The sequence below is a fragment of the Melopsittacus undulatus genome, chromosome 1 (assembly GCF_012275295.1).
Source record: "Melopsittacus undulatus isolate bMelUnd1 chromosome 1, bMelUnd1.mat.Z, whole genome shotgun sequence".
In the NCBI taxonomy this organism is placed as follows: domain Eukaryota; kingdom Metazoa; phylum Chordata; class Aves; order Psittaciformes; family Psittaculidae; genus Melopsittacus; species Melopsittacus undulatus.
In genome coordinates, this window is record NC_047527.1 from 84,203,524 (window position 1) to 84,224,745 (window position 21,222).

At 39.9% G+C, this 21,222-nt stretch overlaps 1 protein-coding gene across 1 annotated transcript in view; it reads left to right on the forward strand.

Moving 5' to 3' along the window:
• PHLPP1 (PH domain and leucine rich repeat protein phosphatase 1) overlaps positions 1-21,222 on the forward strand; it is a 140,802-nt gene that overhangs the window by 61,820 nt on the left and 57,760 nt on the right. Inside the window, exons 2-3 of the mRNA XM_034062961.1 lie at positions 13,467-13,663; positions 15,706-15,831. Coding sequence (XP_033918852.1) covers positions 13,467-13,663; positions 15,706-15,831 — 323 coding nt within the window. The remainder of the gene's footprint in view (positions 1-13,466; positions 13,664-15,705; positions 15,832-21,222) is intronic.

Sequence of the window (21,222 nt, forward strand, 5' to 3'; positions counted from 1 at the left end):
CCTTAGCACAGACTCAGTTATTTGGGCAGCAGTAGCTGACTGGGCAGCTGTCTCCCATTTTCTTGCAAACCAACATTGGCAGGGGTAATTTGGCAAGCTTGGCCTGTTGCCTAATGCCCTGAGATGTGTTTACCAACACCAGTTTAGGTTTGTGAGGGCAGGGTAATGGACCCACTGTAGGGACTTACGTGAGTTGCCTATATTCTGCAGAGTGCTGTGAGTTTCATGAGCCATTGAGCAACAGGCTTAATATGAATTGCTGCTGATAGAATAATTATGTCCCATTCTTGCTTTTGCAGTATCCTTTCTTAGAGTGCCATCTCCTCATGTATGCCTTCACACTTAGTATGCTAGCCAATGTACGAGCTTATGGTTTTTCTTCTATTCCTGCTTGGTTTTGCTGAAGACTTAAGGGAAGCTGTTTTCAAGCACACGTGTTCCAGTTTTAGGTTTGTGCATATCCAGAATATGCATCAAATAGAAAATAAAGCTGTTCACTTACTTAATATTTTATGGGGTTTGGTAAAAGACTTTCCATTGAATAATTCTATGGTGTTTCAGCTTAAGTCTCGTGCTTTAAACAGCCAAATGTGATCTGTCTAGCTAGCTATAAATCATCTACTACTCAAAATGCCTAGAAATTAGAGTAGCTATTAAATCAGCTAATGTGGGAATACTGTAGATGAAACTTCCATTAAAGAAAGAATAAATTATCAATATGAATACTGCTGATCTGTAGCATAACAGAATATGTTTGGAAGTTGGCAGTGTTCGGTGTTTTGCACCCAACATGCTTCCGTTGGGCAGAGTAAATAGCTTGGCTGTAATTAAAATTAACGATTGTTTTTCTCCTAATAATAAATTTCACTGAACAGATTTTTATTTCTGTGATATTATATATGAAAGTAAAGTGCTGATAATTCATGGAGGGTTAAAAACCAGCTTGCAAGTATAATACAGCCTTGACCTCTGCCTTCCCTTTCTTACCGGGGTGGAGATGAAGATATTTGAAGCATAAATAAACAGTGTCAAAAAAAATAGAAATGTTGAGGAGCCTCAAACTTTGGAATAGAAATAGAAATGTTGAGTTCTCCCCCAAAGGAGGGTGAGTGGGCAGAGGAATCAAAAAGATAGTGTGTTTGGAAGGAGTCTTTTAAAATAAATCTGTCCAGATTTTTTTTTTAAACTTAATCCTGCAAATGCTGGTGAATGAGAGCACCGCAAACTTTCTCTGCTTTTCAAGGCCAGTGAAGCTTCATACGTGGTTTAGAGAGGTCAGCTCTAGAAATTATCTCTGAATAATGCCTTTGTGTTGTGAACCTGTTGCTGTGTCCAGTCAGGCAGTATGTCTCTGATAAGGGGAGGCAAAGGAGGGAATTGTGGTACACCTTCTCTTGTTCCTCCTCTCTTCAGTTCAGTGAAGTGGTCAGTGAGATGGCACAGGAGAGGGTTTCTGCTATTTGGGGTACATGGTCATAGGCTCCAGGCCATTTGTATTCCTCTGCATGGAAGTGATTTGTGAAATGGCTCTCAGAAAAACAAACATGATGCCACCACTCCTTTGGAAGGACCAAGACACTTCAGGCCAATTAGAGGGAGTAGATCAAGATGGAGAGCCTGCTTAAATAAGATTTTGCATGTTGTAGGGTTTTGCCCGCTGATTACAGGGTGGAGGGTTCACTACAATTTTAATAAGTTTAAGATGTGCTGAATTTTAAAATGATGTGCATTGAAGGGGAGTGGTTTTGGTTTTGTTGAGGAGGTTTTTGTTTTGTTTGTTTCTAACTGCTAGTATTGGACAAGGATGGAGGGTGGAACACTTTCAGTTGCTTTGCTTTTTTTTCCAAGTAAGCAGTTTAAATACAATGTTTCTCTAGCCACAGTGTTTTTGTACAGTGATAGAGAAAGCATTCATTTCTGTTGCAGAAAAAATGAAATACTGTTACGGTCTAACCACAATTTGGATGTCCTTGTGCTATGCATTGTACTGAACACTGTCCAATTGGACTGTTCTCTCTTGGTATTGAGAGGTCTTGATTCAAATTCCAATAAAGAAGGTGCTCAGCTTTCAGGATGAGGTCCTCAGTTAGATGGGCACTTCACTTTTCTGGGTATTTTCACATTACAGCAGAAAGCTTTGACAAGTAGCCCCAGCTTAAAGTTGATCCTACCAGTGTTGTGCCAAATACGTGTGATGGGTATTTATGGATCCCATTCTAAATTACCATAAACCAAAGTGGTGCTCTGATGAATTTTCAAGTTCCTGGGGTTGCTTTTAGCACACTCACTCCCCTGTCAAAGCTGAATTTACAAATTTGTTTTGATTTCTCCTAGATAGCTTCCTGACTCAAAAGAGGCTTCAGGAGCTCTAAATCAGACTGTATACTTGAGAAACTGTACCTTTGCACAGGCTTTTCCCCTTGCTATGGATGTGGAAATTTTCAACATTTTTCTTAAATGGATATGTAGCGTGGAACAACAGACTTGAGTGTAGTCAGCCTTATGAGCTAGCACTTGTCATTGTCTTTTTGCAGACCTTTGGAGTGCTTTGGACAGAAAACTGATGGGTTCGAGGATGACTCAGATGTGTGATAGCTAGTTTAATTTAAAAAGGGAATGGAAAAAGCCAATCTCTTCTGTTTTTTCTTCTCCTTTGTAATAAAATTGCATGACATGCTCTCCTAGACAATTCCCATACGCTATCCAGTTACTTCTAGTCTCTGTGGTAGAAAAGAGAAGAAACAGTGTCAAACTTGATATCTGTGGGCATGAGATAAATCTTTGCCTCTCTGTCCAGCAGTAGAAAGGCATTGGGGAAAATATTCTCTTTCATGCTTCTTCAGGATATGTATCTCTCACTCCCCACTGTTTCCTTCTTCTCACTTTATAAAATCAGCTTTCCATCATCTTCCCCCCCCCCCCAACTGTGATCTGTAGTACAGTTTTGATGAAAGTTGCCTCTTACTGCTGTGCGTTCTCATGCATTGACGTACAAGTTTAACATATGTCAACACAATCCAACCTTTGTCATGTAAATATTAAAAAAGCAAATACTTGAGTGACAGAAGTTGATTTAGAGCAAATCAAAGAGTGCACATTCTTGAGCAGCAAAACAAGGTTGTCTGCTCTAAGCAGGCAGAAATCAGGGTAGGGAAGCTTTCCAAAGGGTAGCTGCTGATCCTGTTTTTTCCATCATCCAGGCTTCTCTGATTCTTTGAAGCTGCTCTTGCTGATAAGAGAGAAATAAAAAAGAAAGGGCTGTAACGGGTGTTGTTAGGAGCAGTCTAGCTATGGAGTCATAGGAGAGAGGGGGAGAAAGAGGCAATGGGAGAGTCCTCCAGGCTTGCTGCAGCCCATCCTTTCTGCTGAAAGGAAGAAATATCCTGTGCTACTCATTGAACTCAAATCTGCAAACCAAAAAGATACTTGCTTTGATTAGCTGTTTGATAAAAGAGGTTTGTATAAACATACTACATAAAATCACACGCACTCACAAATGCTGGCTTCTGTTATGTGGGGAAAGCATCTGAGCTATAGACACAAAATGTACGAGCTAAGCTTACCTAGCAAGTTATGAGCAGACTGGCTGATACAATGAAGTAAGGTTGGCTTATGGGGACATTGCACAGCCAGAATTCCTTCTACTCATAGCATAGAAATCTCATGTTAATGAAGCTGAATGTGAAACGTTTAATATTTAAGTTTGACAGATAGCTCTCTCTGACTAACGTGCTGTTTCTTACGGGTTTTGTATTTTTTTCTTTGTGCAACTTAAAGCAGGCGCTTAGTTTTTACCTACTAGTTCCTTTCCTTTTTTATTTATTTACTAGGTAATGTGTCTTTTGGTTGTAGGTATTGACAATTCCAAATCAAGCATTCTGGCCTTTTTACAGTGCTGAACTTTGGAGGGACTTGGTCAGATAGGATATACATCTTTCAGTATTGTTCCGTATCACAATTATTTGGGATTTTTTAAACTAGACCTAATTGAGATATGCTGGGAATAGCCTTGCACTACTGTACAGAACTGTTTTGACATAAGCTGCTTATCAGCTGGGTCCTATGATAAAACTTGAGTTTAGGTTTTGTTCTATACGGTAATGCTGGTACAGTAGTCTACTGTAGGAAGTATCATACTTAAAATACCTTTACAAGGATTTAGATTACTGCATGCTTTTAGATATGTTGTAGAATATATGACTTCTTTCTTCTGATGAAAAGGAAGCAGAAAATCATTCTACTTTGAACTTGAATACATGTAACACGCAAAATAGTTGTCATCTTGCAGTTGGTGGAATTTTAGTCTAGAATATGTTGAAAGGTGGCATTTGTGTTATATATAAAGTTCAAAGAAACAATCCTTGATCTAGTGTGCATAGTTGTTCCTCTGTGGCCTCATTTTTGTTTTTATTTTGTTTTAAATTTGACTTCCCACATCTTCCATTCCCAGGGCAAGGCAGGTAGGTGCAGGGCTCTGTGGGGGGTTTGCTCAACTTTTGCTGGTAAGGCGCATGGATTTCTGTCTTTCTATCATAGTACTACAAGACTTGGGATGAACTTCTGCCAGGGGCTGTCATTGTTCCTTCTTGGAGAAATGTGTGTTCAAGTAGCTATTTTGAGCTTGCATTGCTGTGCTTCACGTTGAGCATCTAACACTGATAAAACCTGAAAGACCCTGTTAACTTCAGTGGAGTCATCAATGTGATTTTGCTTTTGAATTCCATCAAGACTCCAGCTTTGCCTAAAACAGTTGGTTAGTTCAGAGCTTTTGCCAATACAGCAATTGCTTTAGACAAAACAAGTACCCTTTGGGATGCCAGGGGTTTTACTGTGCTTGTGGCTTCATTGTGCATTGGGAGCATAACAAAATTCAATTTTGCATGACTTCCTGAAAATAAATGTCCAGTTCCAGCATTCTGTTCAGCTGTTTTATGGGGGCTGAGTTGGAGAGAAAAGGGAAAGTTCGTTTGAGCACTCATTAAGTTCCATCTTACAGAAACTATATATGTTGTTGTGCAAGTGGTGGTACTACTGCCAAGTTGGTAAGGTTTAGTGTTTTAGCCCATTTCTGTTATATTTTCACCTCTTTCATGTGAGTGTATACAATTGTAAAACTATTCAGAAAGTTTCCTGAGGCCATTTTAATAAGGGATCATTTAAAGTGCATTGCTTAAAGTATTCTTTGTAATATATATATGTAAGGGATGTGATCAGATACTAGCACACATCTCTGTATGAGACTATTTCTGTTTTAAATTTACCTTGAGCAGAAATACTTGGTAGAAGATCTCATTGGAGAACTTCAATAGCTTCCTTAAATGAATCCTAAGTTCAGGAGGAGAGAGTTGATTTAGATAGTACTTTCTGGAAGCCTCTAGACCAGTACTGCATTTTTACATTTTTACAGCTTTGGTAATGCACAGGAAGATGATACCTTTTTTTGATAGTTCCTTCTCAGGATATTTCAGTTATTTTTCCTTGCAGAGGTGGCATATGGTGCTTTCCCAAAGGAACTGGTGTTGAGTTTTGCTAGTGAAGAGCAGGTGACTCCTCTCATCTTTGAGCTTCCTTCAAAATGAAGTATTTGAACATAGCAGCAGCATTCAGTCTGCATCTTATTATATTTTTAATGCAGGCAGAAGCTGGGACATCAGGGGTGCCTTGAGAGCCTTATTATTTTGCTGAAATAAACAAACCTGTCTGAATGTAACTTGCTTGGATTTCCTGCAGACATATGAGAGAGATGGGAATGTGTAGGGCTGGGGGTTTGAATGTGAAGGACCTGTGTTTCAGCTGCAGGAGTAGTCTGTAGGGATAGATGGGATGAAGTGTTTGAGAGGTGGAGTTTCAATCTGTTTTGGGGGGAACAGCCTGACTTTCTGGGGTTTTGCTTATACATGCTGTACTCAGCTGTAAAACATGTCAACATATATCAGAGCACCTGGACATCAAATTCACTACAGTTACAGTCACAACAATTGGATTCCAGGGTTTTGGATTTGCTGCCTCTACGTAGTAATCCAGATGAACTTCCACTGTGCTTGCTTACTTTTAATTGTAAGTAGTGTCCTCCTCACCACTCTATATCCTACTTTAGCCTGTTGCCTTTATTAAGTTGTTATAGTGTAGGAATCTGGTTAACGATGACTCTTAAATGAATTCTGCTGAATCACTATTAGGTTTTTCTTCAAAAGCTTATTAGCTTATGCTAGTTGATATTTAGCTTTTGACAGTAAAGCTGTTGCAGCTTTTTTTCCACTGATAAATATGTGACACTTGATAGAAAAGCCTTTTAAACAAAGAAGTTTATGTTAAATTTTGCTTACTGTATCTTTAAAGTGTTGATACCCATGAGTTTGAGGTTCCTGTGTGAAGATGGTGAGTTTTGTAAGAATTTCACCATGTGAAAGCACATGGAATTATCAAGTGAACAAACATTGAACTGTGTCTCATTGGAGCAAAAAGAGAGGGATGTTTGCTGTATTATGAAATTCATACAGACCTTTTCTCCAGTGAGGATTTAGTATAAATGGAAGGCAGGATCATTGCTATAAAACTAGTAATTATGTTTTACTGTATCACATCATATAGTGATGCTTGTCTTTAAGAATGTTGTAAAGTGGGAATATGTTTCACAAAGGCTAAAAGCTTGTTTTTCTTTTGTCTTATAGTGAATGTTTCTTTTAAGAAAAAGACAGCATTGTTCAGTAAAATCCAATACTTGTGGTCTGCTTTTGTTTCTCAGGTGACAAGGTAATAGCCTTCAAGTAGTAGAGCTTGAACTGCAAATTTCTGAAAGAAACTACTTCAGAGTTTCCTCCAGCCCCCATATTAAAATGGGGTGCAGCAAAATGAGTATAATGAGCAAAGTCTATGCTAATAGTTACATGCCCATAAGAAGAGCCGAATGGTGGCCAAGTCCCTCTTCCACAGAGTAATACAAAATCAGTTGGCAGCCATGTGTTAAACCTCATGGGAATTTTTAAGGGTCTGAGATACTAGTGCAAAAATTCAGCTGCTGGTTTTGGAATAGCTGCCAGATGGAATTTTGCTATATATGTGTTTCATCTGTTCCTTCACAAAAGCATCCTCAGCTGGTTGCTGGTAGAATCTACAAGGTGATCCTTGAACATAGTTGAACATAAAACCTGCTAATTCTGTGCCTGTCCTTAAATTATGACAGCGTGGACCTTTACAAGTAAAATTACTCCTAATAATCATGTAACTGTAAGTAGTCTTTCTTCAGAAGTTTAAAATAAAAATGAGAGCATTATAGTTTCAGACTTTACATGTGCTTTTCTACTTCCTTGGCCACCCTTTTTTTTCCTTCTTTTTTACTAATCCAATGTGCTGTTTTATTTTTATACATCTCATTGCGCTGAGCCTTGCCTTGAGGTCATCACCAGTGTCCTTGGTTTGACAAGAATGCAGGGGGAAGCAGTCTTACATGATTGAGAAGCTTCAAAAACAGTAGTTTCATCTGTATTGAATTGAAAGGGTTGGGCAAAAGTAGAGATCTGCAGAGTGGTCTGGCAGTAAAAGTTCAGCAACAGCTATTGTGGCAGTTTCTCGAAGGGTGGCCAAAGACACTCAAAGGCTTTCAGCATTTTGAGCTAATTGAGGCCTCTTTGCACTTACATTCAGGCAATACCAGTGCTGAGCTTCAGTTTCCAGTTTTTGCAGGTGAGGGGAGTGTGAGGTGTTCCTGATTTTGGTTCAAAAGGATGGTGGAGGCAGGGCTCCAGTTGTGAACTGGGAGGCTGCCACCCATCCTGCTGATTTCACCTGGCCATCTAGGAAACAGTCCAGCTTTCCAGAGTGGATTCAGAGCAAAATCTTCAAAACTGACTGGGTGGTTTTGGGGTTTTCTTCTTCTTCTCTGCATACAAGACTTGATGTTCACAGAATGTTGGTGTGTGAAATAATGTGTCTGAAATGACTTGCTGAAAGCTGTGGGTGGGTTTAATTACATATCCTTTTCGGCAGCAGCCACTGTGTTACAGCCCTGGCCCCTATGTGCCATTTCTCTGTTCTCCATGCTACTCTACTCACCGTGAGCTGTCCCTAAGGCCTCTCAGTCAAAGAGGCACAAGACATTAAGGCAGCCTGTTTTGTCTGAAAGGGCTTGGGGACAGCTTAGGAGGAGCAGCTGATGCAGTAGGCTTGATGCAATGCTGGCCTCAAGCCAGGGACCCAGCAGCGTGCAGATGAGGATGACTACCTCTGTAGCTGGCCCAGCTGCAGCAGGAAAAGGACAGCCCTAAATTAGGCACTCAGAGTCATTCAGTCACTTCTGACAAGCCTCAAACTTAGACTTTATTCTTTCTGAATAACTTAAGCCTCTCCTAGGCCTGGTGAATACTTGAGATGGCTCGGGGTAGGCAGTCTCTCCAGCTGGCTGGGCTGGCTGCACCAGGCAGGTCTTGGAGAATTTTTAGTTTTCATTCCATCAGACCAATATTAGTAATAAAAATAAGACCTGCTGCACAGAAGTGAATGCATTTCTTATGTCAACACTTTTACTCGCTCTTATTTTGGTAATGTCTTAAGTCGTTCTTTAGAGGCAGACTTTATTGGCTGTACTCTTCAAATGGGGGGGGAATAATAAGTACTTGCAACTTAATCAGCCATATAGCTGCAGAGAGGTTTTTTTTTTTTTCCCTGAGCACTTCTATGTCCCACAGTGAGCTGGAATTTTATAACTTCTGATGCTAATGTATTCCATATGACTTCCATTGCTGGGATAAAGAGCTTTACTCCAGAATCCAAAGCAAGTGGCTGTGGGTATTTATTTAATAGGGTTTGAAGACTTTGCACTAGGCAGGATGGCAGTATCTTGCATACCAGCATAAGGCTGCTCACGATGAGGTCTTACTTCTTTAACATTATGAAAGATAACTCGTGTCCCATCCATGCTTCCTGTGAAGCAGGGTAGGGTTCGTGATTCCAATGGCAGTCCCACCGTTTCAGTCAGGTTCCCCGCTTTTCTCTGTCCTTGTTCTAAATACCACTAGTTTCCCTCCAGGACCTGGGACAAGCTAAAAGTGAGAGGAATTCAGCCATGAATGTCAAGATAGCCAAGTGAGTGGTCTGCTCATAATTCCTTGAGGCATCTCCTCTGATGCCTCATGCAGAACAAAAGTCCTGTTGTGGGAGTGCTTAAGAGTTGCTGTGGTCTTGGAGTCCTGACAGGAACAAAAATTAATCTTTCTTTTTATGGTTTCTTGCTAAAATACTCAAACTGCTCTGGTTGGGCTCTTAGCATTTGAAAAGCATTTTCTGGTATGCAGCTCTTCTAGATGTTCTGGCATATTTGCCTCTGCTCTGATCACAGCAGCAATAATTATCTTAAAAGTTTTTGGCAGGATTCAATTTTAAGTTTCAAGTCACAAAGGATCATCATTACTATCTTATCTGCACAACTGTCAGCTTCAGTATAGTATCACAGGCTCCTCTGAAAACTCATCTGCTCCCTGTGGGTATAGTTAAAACTGAAGAAAATTCTGAATGTGAATCTTATGCAGTCTTCTAAATCTTGAACAGGAGGTCTGTGAGACAGATTGAGGAATGTAATTTTAGAACTGCTGATGCATTTTGCTTAAAAATGGTGCTTCCGCTGGCATTGGTAGGTTGCCTTAAAACCGACTGATTTTTGGTGGTGATGCCATGGTTATGCCATAATTTATTGTCTTAGCCAAAAAGTACTCTGGTGGAGCCCAAATTGTCCCATCCTTCCCATACACTTGAAAGAAAAAGATCATTTGCCTTCTTATTTGATTATTTTCCAGGCCATAGAAAAGGCAGGTGCACCTCTGAGCTGCTTCCTTGTCCTCTGCTACCCACCATGTCAGGGATGAGCCCTCTTGCAGGAGCTGAACTGTGGGGTGGTGTGAGACCTGCTGCTTGCCACTTTCCTCCCTGAAGGGAGGAACAGCCAGTGTTAAGATCACTTCACACAGTTTGTAAGTCCCATCCCACTTCTGCTGAGGCAGAGCTTGATGTCACTTAAACTTTTCCTGCCTTTATGCTCTCCTGGCAGCAAATATCTGAGCTTTTTAAAGATGCAGTCTGTCCTAGCTTGTTATTTCAGTAGGCAAGGCTGCTTCATGTCAAACAGCTCTTGCTCACAGTTACCTGCAGAACTTCTACGGACTTAGGAAACTGGTTCCACAACTAGTCAGTATGTCCTCAAATAACCTCTACGTAAAACAAGCCAGCGGCTTTTGACTTCCCATTCTCCCTGGCTTGCGTGATGATAGAACACTGATATTATCAAATCTCAATTATTACAACCCTTTAGCAGGAAGAAAACTGAATATGCAGGCAGATTGTGTCTCAGACAACAGCATGCAATCCAGTATTATACATGAGATTTCCAAGTTATAGGATCATAGAATTGTGGAAAAGCCCAGGTTGGAAGGGACCTTGAAAGATCATCTGGTCCAACCAGATGGCTGGTTATGTAGTGGAAGTAGACAAGAATAGGAAGAGAGGAACTATTTGCTTTAATGAAGTAGGCTCAGTATTTCTGTTTGTTCTCATGAGGAACCTTTTAGCTTTCATGTAACAAAAGGTAGTAGTTCCTGGGAAAAGGAATCTTAAATCCTTGGAGTTTGAAGGGGCTGTTGGTTTATTCTTTTATATTTATAGGAATAACTGAAGATTTTTATGCTGGTAATTTTCCCATCAGATCTGAAGTTTGAGAGAAAGTGTAGTTCATATCTAGCATGAATACTTCTAGTCATAGCTCTGTTCTGGCTTTCCCAGTAGATGTTTACTGATGATACTGATTGTTACTGCGACTTGTGACTTACACCCTCTGTGAATTTATATGAAACTACAAGAAGTGCCTTTCAGAGACTTCTGAGTAGCTTTCTTTATGGGTCCATCTGTGCCTAATGTCATGTAGCTAGGTAAAGAGAGTCTGGTCCTAGAAAGCAGGTTTCTCAAGCTTCTGGGTTTTTTTTTTTACCTCTGACTTACCTAAAGAGTCATTTTTCACCACTGTTTGAAGTGCATGCACCCAGTGTGATAGTCGTTTTACCTCTAGCCTAGGCAGGGTAATGTTACTTCTCTGTTGCGCCTGGATGCAGTCGTGTTTATTGCCAAGCCTCTTGGCCTCAGCACTGTAGTAGAACCTCATCCTCTTTGTTATCTACCATAATCCCAAATAAATTCTAAGGTTTGGTGTTTTCCAGGACACAGGTCTGCCCATATTAAGTGTGAATTATGCCCATTGTTCCTGCATGGGTAAAGTTGCATTTGGCTATATTAAGTGCTAGATGAGCTTGGCTTCCCAGGGGATTGAGGTTGTGCTTTGCCATCCTGAGGGGTTCAGTCAGCAGTTGCTTGTGCTTTTCCAGTGAAGTCAGAGGGCATACAGCCAGAAACAGGCACTGGAAGATGACTATAAAACATAATTTTTTGGGGTGAAACTGCCCACAACCCTGACAACTGTCCCTTATGAAGTGTTCTAATACTTACTAGCACTTTTTACTCTGTCACAGATTTTATTGTTTCTTTGTGTAGTTAGCTCTTCAATCAATGCTTTGTGGCATGGAGACCTTCATTCTGCAGAAGTTAGGTAAACTGTTAGTTACTTCAATAACCACATTTTTCATATTCCAAATGTTAAGTTTGATTCTGCGTTTGTGTTTAATTAAGGCTGAGTTGCTCTGTTTTAATCACTAGTATACCTTATCAGTCTTTCTGTAGCTTTGCATAGAATGGATGCCGCCTGTTTCTCTGTATTCTGTTGGGCAAAATGTTTATCCACAGCTTCTGTTGTTGGATTGAATTTGCTTGGCGGTGAAATCACTGCTTTCTTGGGGCATTTATTTTTGTATAAGATGCCGATACCCTGTGGGCATTAAAGTTTCAGTCTTTTAGCTTCAAGCAGCAGTGATGTTCCTGCAGATCCAAACTGGCAGACATTGGTAGCCTAAATGCTAGTGTTTATTAGAGCAGAGCAAGGCTTGAGGCTGGCTGTGCCAAATCTTGGCTCATTAAACTGGCAGGAAGATTCAAGAAGGTTGCTTTTAAAGATAAGAGGAAGAATTGGCACAGGGTAGGCGGGGGTGATAGAGTGGCAGTGGGTAGGCCATGTAATAGGTGTCTTCTATCTTCCCATAGATAATTTGAAGGCAAGTGCAGACTCATTGAGACAAATGAGCTGTCATACAAACAGGAGTAATAGCAAGTTGGAGTAATAGTGTGCAGCACTTGTCACTGTTGCAGTTTAATTGGCACTGGTCTGAAATGTTAGTGTTAGGAAAAGCATTAACTCTCTGCTTTCCTGGAGTCCTAAATAGTTGTTAATTCTTTGTTTTTTTAAGAATTTGGTAAAGATCGGGTTTAGGAAATTGAGTTGTTTATCTTTTATTACGATGGGGAAGCTACTTGAATTAACAGTCTTTGATTTGTTTATCCAGTGGAGTTCCCTTCCAAGGTTTCACCAGTATTGTTTTTCTCACAGAAATGTGAACTGGTTTAGCTTGAACATGATGAACTCTTGTTTCCTTTTGCAAAAGAGTATATTTGGATGACTCAGATCTGGGCTGGGCTGGACTGTTCAGGGTTTGATAGTGTAACTTACAAATAAATACTTCACGTTAGAATGAGTAAATTGTGCTTCTTCCATCTATGTTCTAAAAGAATGTGGTCCTGTAAAAGCAGAGATGAGAGATGCTTGTCTTTGTGCTGCCATTGTTAATGATGATTTCTATAGACTAGAATCTTATTAATAGATTAGATTAGTAGACTCTGAGCTATTTAAAGTAATTTAACAGATCTGGTCTAATTGGTAGTCATGCTAATCATCTGAATTATTATAAATAGTGACTTCATTGTAATTACAGACAAAAGAACATTGCTTTTTCCAAAGCTCTACTCAGACTGAAGCAGGGTCTTTGAGGGGCCTCATCTAGCTTGCATCTGTTTACATTGTGGCTGAGTGTACTACCCTGCTTGTAGGGTTTGCACTGAACAGGGTGGGCTGCTGAGAGTAGGAACTGTATTCTTTGGGAAACTATTGAAACTACTCAAACCAAGACCTTAGGGATGGCCAGAAGAGACATGGAAGTGCAGAGGTGCGGGTTTGCATGCAGTACCATCACCCCCTTTTGCAGTTACCAAATGGTCAATGTGAACTCAGCAGTAACTAGTTACTTACTGTTGATTTGCAGGTCTCATAGAGAAGACTGGTACCATTAACTGGTGCTTCTGTGACTACTGCAGATTATTTAATGTGGTCTGTTCTCCATGATCCCAACCTGTCTTATACTTATCTATGAAAGAAGCCTGTACTGGAGCTGATACTAATTCCCTGCTTGCATGGTTTTGAAGCTGTTTCATTTGCCCCGCTGCAGTCTATAGCTTGAAAACTTGCTGATTAAGTCTCAGGATTACTTGAGTGAAAGAGGAAAAGACTTTCTGTGATTAAGTGGATGCTTTTGTTTCTGTTTCAGGAAAGCCCCACAGCATTGGCAGCTCTGAACGGATTCAGCTCTCAGGAATGTACAATGTTCGAAAAGGGAAAATACATTTGCCAGTCAACAGATGGACAAGACGCCAAGCTATCCTTTGTGGAACATGCCTAATTGTCTCATCAGTAAAAGAAAGCCAGACTGGAAAGATGCATGTTCTCCCTTTAATTGGTGGAAAAGTAAGATATTTCATTTTATGTATTTGCTTGCTTACCTCATATCACTTTATGCAGAGAAGATTGCATTCAATTATAGTGATTATGACCCACCCCAAAAAGCTTGTTTCTGTAAATGGGATTATCAAAGTATGTAAATTACTTTTGATTATGGCCAGAATCATATTTAACAATTTGCAATGTTTGGATTAAAATGCTAAAGAAAAGCAGAGCAAACACAATCAGATTCTTGTGTGCAATGTTAAATGTGCAATGCTTTATATGTGTGATAGTGCACATAGTACACAGGCAAAGGGCACATGCATCTGTATTGTGTATGATCAGTACCATGTCTTCTCATCCAGGTTTTATCCTTCTGTGTTACTCTTAGAATCTGAAAATTAAACACTAAGGATATGAGCTTATTTTGAACATTGGGTTGTTTTTTTTTTTTCCAGTGTTCAGCACAGTATTAGTAGTAGTCTGTTGTAAGATAACAGCATCAAATATTTTTACTTGCAAAAAGCTGAAACTGGACTTTTTCTGATGGATTGAACCAAGGAGATCCAGTGTGAACGCGATGAAAATTTGTTTTGCACTGTGAGGATGACTGAGCACTGGCACAGGTGACCAGAGAGGTTGTGTAGTCTCCTTCCTTAGAGAGATATGTAATATCTGTGGGGACACAGTCCTGGACAACTGGCTGTGCGTGGTCCTGCTTAAGCAGTCAAGGGTTGGACCTGATGACCTCCAGAGATCCCTCCTCACCTCAGCTGTACTGTGATTCTGAGGTAGTGAAGACAGTAAGATTACAACATGACTATTTTGACCTATGTGGTGTTTTAGAACAGAATCATTAGCTCATTTAGCCAAGGTAATGGGAAGATAATTGTCAGCTTGAGGATGAATTTACACCTGAAGTAATGCTTCTTTACTTTGCACACTGGTAAGTTTGATTCTTGAAAGGCACTGGGAGAGAAATGAGCTTCACAATGTTATATGTGTAGTCTGAAGTTGATTTGTTAATATTCACTACTAGCAGTGTGAAAAGTAGTGCCACCTTCTAGAAGCTGTTTTTTCTTACCTCCTTTCATGATTCTTCACATGGTTCTTCAGCTCTTCCCTGGAGGCACTGAAAGTAGGGACATTGTCCTCTTTTAGCAGCAGTGGGTGAACTCTGATAGTGAATTGTATTCCTGGCTGTAGCACAGTGGAAAGGACAGGATTCAGGTCCCCATTGATTTTTCTCTTTGAAATGAAAAATATGTATTTTTTATTATATATTTTAAAAGAGAAAAGGTTGTGCAACTTTTTTTAATTCTGTAGCATGAAATTTCTAAGCTGTTTTTTGCACGGAAATGCCCTGTGCCATGTAAAACATGCAGACTGCATTAAGCTGAAAGTTGACAACAAATTTTAAAAGAAAAGGAGAACCAAGCTGAAGAAAATGTACTGAGGGCTTCTGCTGACAAAGCTTGGGAGGAGGATGCTTGGCACAGAATGAAGTGTTTTTTAATTATCACTCAAAAAAAAAAAATTCTTCCTCAACCCCATAAATACTCTGCTCTTCCTGGTGTGCAAAGGCTTTCCAGAACGCAATGCTGAGACACTGAGACCATAAGTTGTGTGGGACTTCTCGTGTATGGTATCAGAATGATGTATTCTGGGTGGGTTTTTTTAGCAAGTTGAGAAATGCCAAAGAATTTAATTGGGTTGTAAGAGCAGCGTTCTGTTAAGCCTGTTTTTAATAACCAGGAGTATAAATTATAGTTATTTAGGTTGTGTAAAGGCAGCCTTAAATGTATTCACTGGGAAGCCTTTCATGGTCTCTTAAAATGTTGATGTTCTTGGTGTTTTTATCCTTTGCTTCCTTTGTCTTTCTGTTCTCATTCCTTGCTTCTGTAGATTTCCCAAATGCTTGACAGCCAAGATGCACGTTCAGTGTTTGAGAGGGTTGCCTAACTCTGATTGATGAGCTCCTCTTAGGCACACTTTAACTTTGCCTTGGGGAGGTCTGCAAAGAGACTTTTCATTCTTGTTCATTAACATTTTTGTCTCTACTGTAGGTGGAAGAAGTGAAAAAGCACCAGCACTGTTTAGCATTTAGCTCCTCTGGACCGCAGAGCCAGACCTATTACATTTGTTTCGATAACTTCACTGAATATTTACGATGGCTTCGACAAGCATCAAAGGTAAGAACAGTGATCATTACTGCCTGAATGGGTTGTTTGTAACATCTTTCCCACTTCTGTCTTGTTGATGCATCGCTACAGTCCCTTTTATGGGCTCATTGTCATGAATTGCTGTTGCTGCTTTTAGGGTTGCACAAGAAACTTCAAAATTGAGAGCTCTCGGTAACAAGCAGTAGGGAACTGAAGTTTTCAGTGTTTATACTGAGACTTGTATGGGTTGCAAAGATGATCAGAGGGCTGGAGCGCATCTCCTGTGAAGGCAGGCTTGTCCAACCTGGAGAAGAGAAGGCTTAGGAAGAACTTACAGCAGCCTTCTACTAGCTAAAGGGGGCCTACAAGAAATCTGGAGAATGGTGAGGCCCTGGCACAGGTTGCTCAGAGAGTGTTTAAATCCAGATTGGACAGGACTTGGAGCAACATGGTCTAGTGGAAGGTGTCCCTGCCCATGGCAGGGGGTTGCAACCAGATGAGCTTTAAGATCCCTTCATACCCAAACCATTCTGATTCTATAACGATGAATCTACCATGGTTATGTAAGCAAAGCGTTGTGCTGGAATTTCTCTGTCTTCGCATCTTGATCCAGCTGGATGGATGGAGTCAGACTGTTAGAACAAAAAAAAGATGACAAACGTAACTGCCAATATTTAGTTTTTAAAGTTTTGTTTGTGTTAGTAAAACCTAAAATAACGTCATTTTTTTTTAAAATTCTTTCCTTACACAGACCATAAAGATTAAATGGCTAAAATTAAGGATCTTTTTTTCTTGTTTGGAAATGTTGCTGAATCTCTCTTCAGTTTGATAACTGTTTGAGTTTTTTGGTTTTGTTTTTTTTTTTGGGGGGGTGTTAGTAAGCAATCATTCTATGTCAGTAAAAAAAAATTACTAACTAAAGCATTCATATACCAGATTTTATGCTGTACTTAGAGCACAGTTTAATGTAGGATTTTAGGGCCTGCATTATTTTGAACCTTCTGTTCCACTTTGATTTTTTGAAATGTTGTTTTTGCAATTACTTGTTTTATCTCTTAATCCCTGCCACTTTTTTGATAAATCCTCTCTAAAGTTATTTACATATCTTGAACAGCAGAATTTTTATTTTTACCATGCAAGTTTTATTCTGTGCTGTCAGCACTCTCTTTGGTTTTCTAGTTGGGCCTAACTATCCATCAGTTTTATATACTTGATAGGGCTGTCTGTTACGCTCTTTACTACGCTGAAACAACTTGGGTTTATATAGTACTACTTGGAGATATTTATGGCATGGTAGATTTGTCTTTTTAGATTGCAATAATGTGTTACCCACCCTGTTGCCAGTGGTACAGCCTGGACTGTGGGCTTTTTGAAGAGGTCTGATTATTATGTCAAACCTTCTTCTAGCAGCAAGTATTGCACCTCCCACCACATGCATCTTTTAAAATGTCCTATAGGGGTTTTTTTTTGTAGCAAGTTTTAAAATTCTTCTAAAGCTACTGTTCTGGCTTCCCTGCTCTGGGCTGTTAAGCCTCAAGGTAAAAGTCCCCAAGGCACATTTTATGAGATGGTGAGACATGGCCTGATAGGTTTTTGAGTTCTTGCCGCTTTGCGGCTCTCTCTGGGAGAGTAGTGCCCTTTCATCTCCAGAGGCTTTGACATCAGATAAATGAAAGGCAAATCTAATGAGTGAGAAAAACAGCGGAAAACAATGAACTTCAGAAGTAGAGATAAATGGCCAGAAAGCCCCTCTGAATTACTGGCAACACAAGCTTGTTCTGTGCCATGCTGTGCTTCTCTCTTTCTCTCTGGTTCACCCAAATGACTAACAGCATCGGGACGATAGCCAGCATGAGAACATATCCCCATGCACTCATGATAACCTCCCACTTTTCTTATGTAAGAGTAGAAAGAAAATACATAGTTTCAAGTGTCTTTTGGGGCTGTGAGAACTAAAGAAACTCGCTGTGCTACTCTTTTTGTTAGGAAAACATGCTTCAAGGAAAAAATGATGCTTCATTTTCCCCAACTTCCCACCTCCCAGCCCCAAAACCTGAGACTTGGGATTCTAGATTTGTGGATTTTGAAATAATACTTTGCTACTTCAAGTTGTTTTTTTAATGTTTGGGTTTTCTATCCTTAGATGGAAAAAGAGAGACAAGCATGATTGTATGCAAGGCAGTTGTGTGGGAAGTATTGTGCACTAACACTGTTTCTGAAGAGAAACTAGTAATGCTGCAGAAGTAACTCAAATTTCCTCCAGCTGATGCAGTTTGTGTCCAAGTGCTTAATTGTAAGGTGCATCATCCCTGATTTACATGTGGAAATAAATGAAAAAATTCCATCTTCAGCTCTGTAGCTCAGGCAAGCTAGTGTTCTCACGCAGGATCTATGAGGTACTCTGCCTCAGGTGTTTGGAAGCTACTCAGGTTCAAAGAAGTAGAAATATTCTTTCTAACCAAGAAAATACTGTGAAAAGCATTGGATGTCTAAAGGCATGCAAATTCAGGAAGGGAGATGTTACAGCTTTATAGCTCTGAGCTTCTAGTTGCTTGTTACAGGTTAAGTCACATGGTGCTTATAGTCTTCCTTAATCGTGGTGGTATATATAGTTCTTGCACTTTTGTGAATTATTATGGGTAATATTGAAGGCTATATTTTAAATATAGATGCTATTTAATTGCATTTGTTTTGAAACTGACATCCGTGTTAACTTGTGTGGTGGTAGTTTTTGTGCAGTCCTTCATGCTCCCGATGTGTCTGCTGAAAATTGAGTCTTCCAGTTACTTACAAGTGTAATGGAAACTTTAATTATAAATATTAATGTAGATGATGATCCCTGGTAAAATATTTCAATGAAATTGCTCAATTCAGTTTAACTATAAAAAAATTTCATGTCTGTCTTCTGTATACTTCAAAAGAGCTAGAAGATTATTATTTTAACTTTTAAATAATAAGCTTAATTTTGAAAGTAGACTTTGCAGAGAATGCTTGCTTTGCAGTCTTTCTCCCCACAGAATATTGGCAATGTTGACTTTTTAGTGGTGTTCCAAAATGAGGCAAATCGTAATGCATCACTTATGTAATAAATATATGTATGCTAGAGATTTGAATTCATGTTTGCAGAGACTTGGGCTCAATTTAATTAAAAAGGAGCATCACTCCTGAATAATCTGATTCATTCTAACAGTAAAATCTATCTTAGCCAAGACAGCTCTTGTGCTCTGCCCCAGTAAATTTTTGAAAGGGATTTGTGAATTGGTGTTAGAATTGGTTATCCTGTAAGTGTGTCCTGAGCTGAACAGAACTCCTGTTTTCAGAAGTTCAGGGCTAGAATTACTGCACAAATACTGACCTAAATATCAAACTTGGTGACATACTTACTGCAAATAGGTCATTTTTAGATATGCTGATTTAGCCTCAAACAGAATATTTTTGAAAGTGGGAGATGTGGCTTGTTCGTTAATATTGATAGTTCTATACCACAGTGCATTTCTTTCCTTTTACTTTCCAAATACTGGAGTCCTAATTAAGGGAGCTGAAAAGAAAAACAACAACAAATTTGGTCCTTTGTGTCTGATATGTTCGTTCTGTTGCCAAATGTTGAAAAATAAGCTTATGCAACTGGGAGGGGGCACAGAGAGGGAAGAAAGGGATATCTCCATGGCCTTAAGGAATTCTGTCTGCATAAAGCTGACATCATGGTTCTGGAATTTGCACAATTGCAGGGCGATTCTAATCTGCCACTGTTTACTACTAGAATGTCAAATTCAGAACAACAGGCAAAGAACATGCAGTTAACAGTGAAGAGGACATGAAGAGGGCTTTCTTCATGTGCCAGTTACAAAGCCTAGAAAGCTACACTCTTAATGTAGCAGGAGAGAGAGGTTTTGTGTATAAGGTGTTACTGGGTGGGTGGAACTTGCTGTCATGAGGCTTATATTTGAGGTATAGTGGCAAGCACCTGCTGCTTGACACTTCTAACAGCTGAATGTTGTTGAACCTCTTTCAACATGTGAAATTGCTCTGTACGTGTTGACTACAAAACAACTCATGACATGGATGGCTTGCCTGGAGTAAGATGGGTTATCAGTCCAAGGCATACAATTAAATTGTGAATGCCCCATTGCTGTCAGTGTTCAAGGTCAGGTTGGACTAGGCTTTGAGCAACCTGGTCTACTGGGAGGTGTCCCTGCCCCTGGCAGGGGGTTGGAACTGGATGATCTTTAAGGTCCCTTCCAACCCAAACCATCTGACTCTGAAAGTGGGATGTTAACGTCTGAAATTCAGTATTGCAGAGCTTAGGTAGGGATGTGTTACACGATTTTGTCTTCTGGGAAATAGTGTGCATCACTGCATGTTGTGAGAGGGGCTATCTGACCCAGAAGAACTTCTCCCTCTCAGCTTTAGAAGAGCAGGAAGCATGTTGACAGCTTCATGTGACAATTATTTCCTGCCTTAGCGCTTGGCTCAACTGGGCAGGTAGAGAAAGGGAGTTGATGAGATACAAGAGCTATAAATAATGCATGACAGCCAAAAGCACCTATGCATGTCCACATTAGACATGTAGATGTACAGGCACACAGCATATGTGGGCGCACACCATTGACACTTCCTCCAACTGTGGCTGTAGTGGCAGCGTGTTTAGAGGGGAATAAACTGTTGTGTGGGGCTTAGGTGCCAAGGTGGGTTTGCATCTATACAAGAAATAACCCTCCTGTTTAAAATACAAGAATGTCCAAAAAAAGATTATTGATTTAAAAACTAAAGAGTTTTCTCCTGTGTAGCTCTTGATTTTCCCTCCCCTGTTTCAGTCACCTTTGTCTTCAAGTCTGCAGTGGAAACGCATTACTAAATTATGATGTCAGTGTACATTATGTTTAAAAAGTGCTAAAAAAAGCAAGAATAGCAAATCCAAGGGAGAAGGGTGTGCTGCTGTCTTGGTCTTATTCCTTTCATGTCAGTTCAGAATGCTCTCTTCATGCATTTATTTGCACCATGAAACTAGCAGAAAATAGCAACAGATTTGAATTTAGTTTATGCTGTACAAGTGAGTATGCAGGAGCCTGTACAGCAGTAGTCTCCATCTTTTGTCAACGTGTACAGACCTACCTGAAACAGCAGTGTAAAACCAAGTTGCTAGCTTTCTTCTCTAAAGTTACCTAGTTGTGACCAGCTGCCTCAGTCTCTAGCTATTTTTTCATTACAAGTTTGACAGGTGTGTTTGGAGTGGGAGTCTGAACTGTGTGAAGAGGATGAAGCTGATCTGACTCTAGTAATATGTTTTTTATTTCTGCTGAGGAAAGAGTTGTGACTGCACACAAGCTAGGTGTTACAGACCATATTTATATACATAAATCCTGTAGATTTTAAACAGGAATTCTGGAACTTGATTGGAGTTCTGCAAGTGTATCTCCAAAA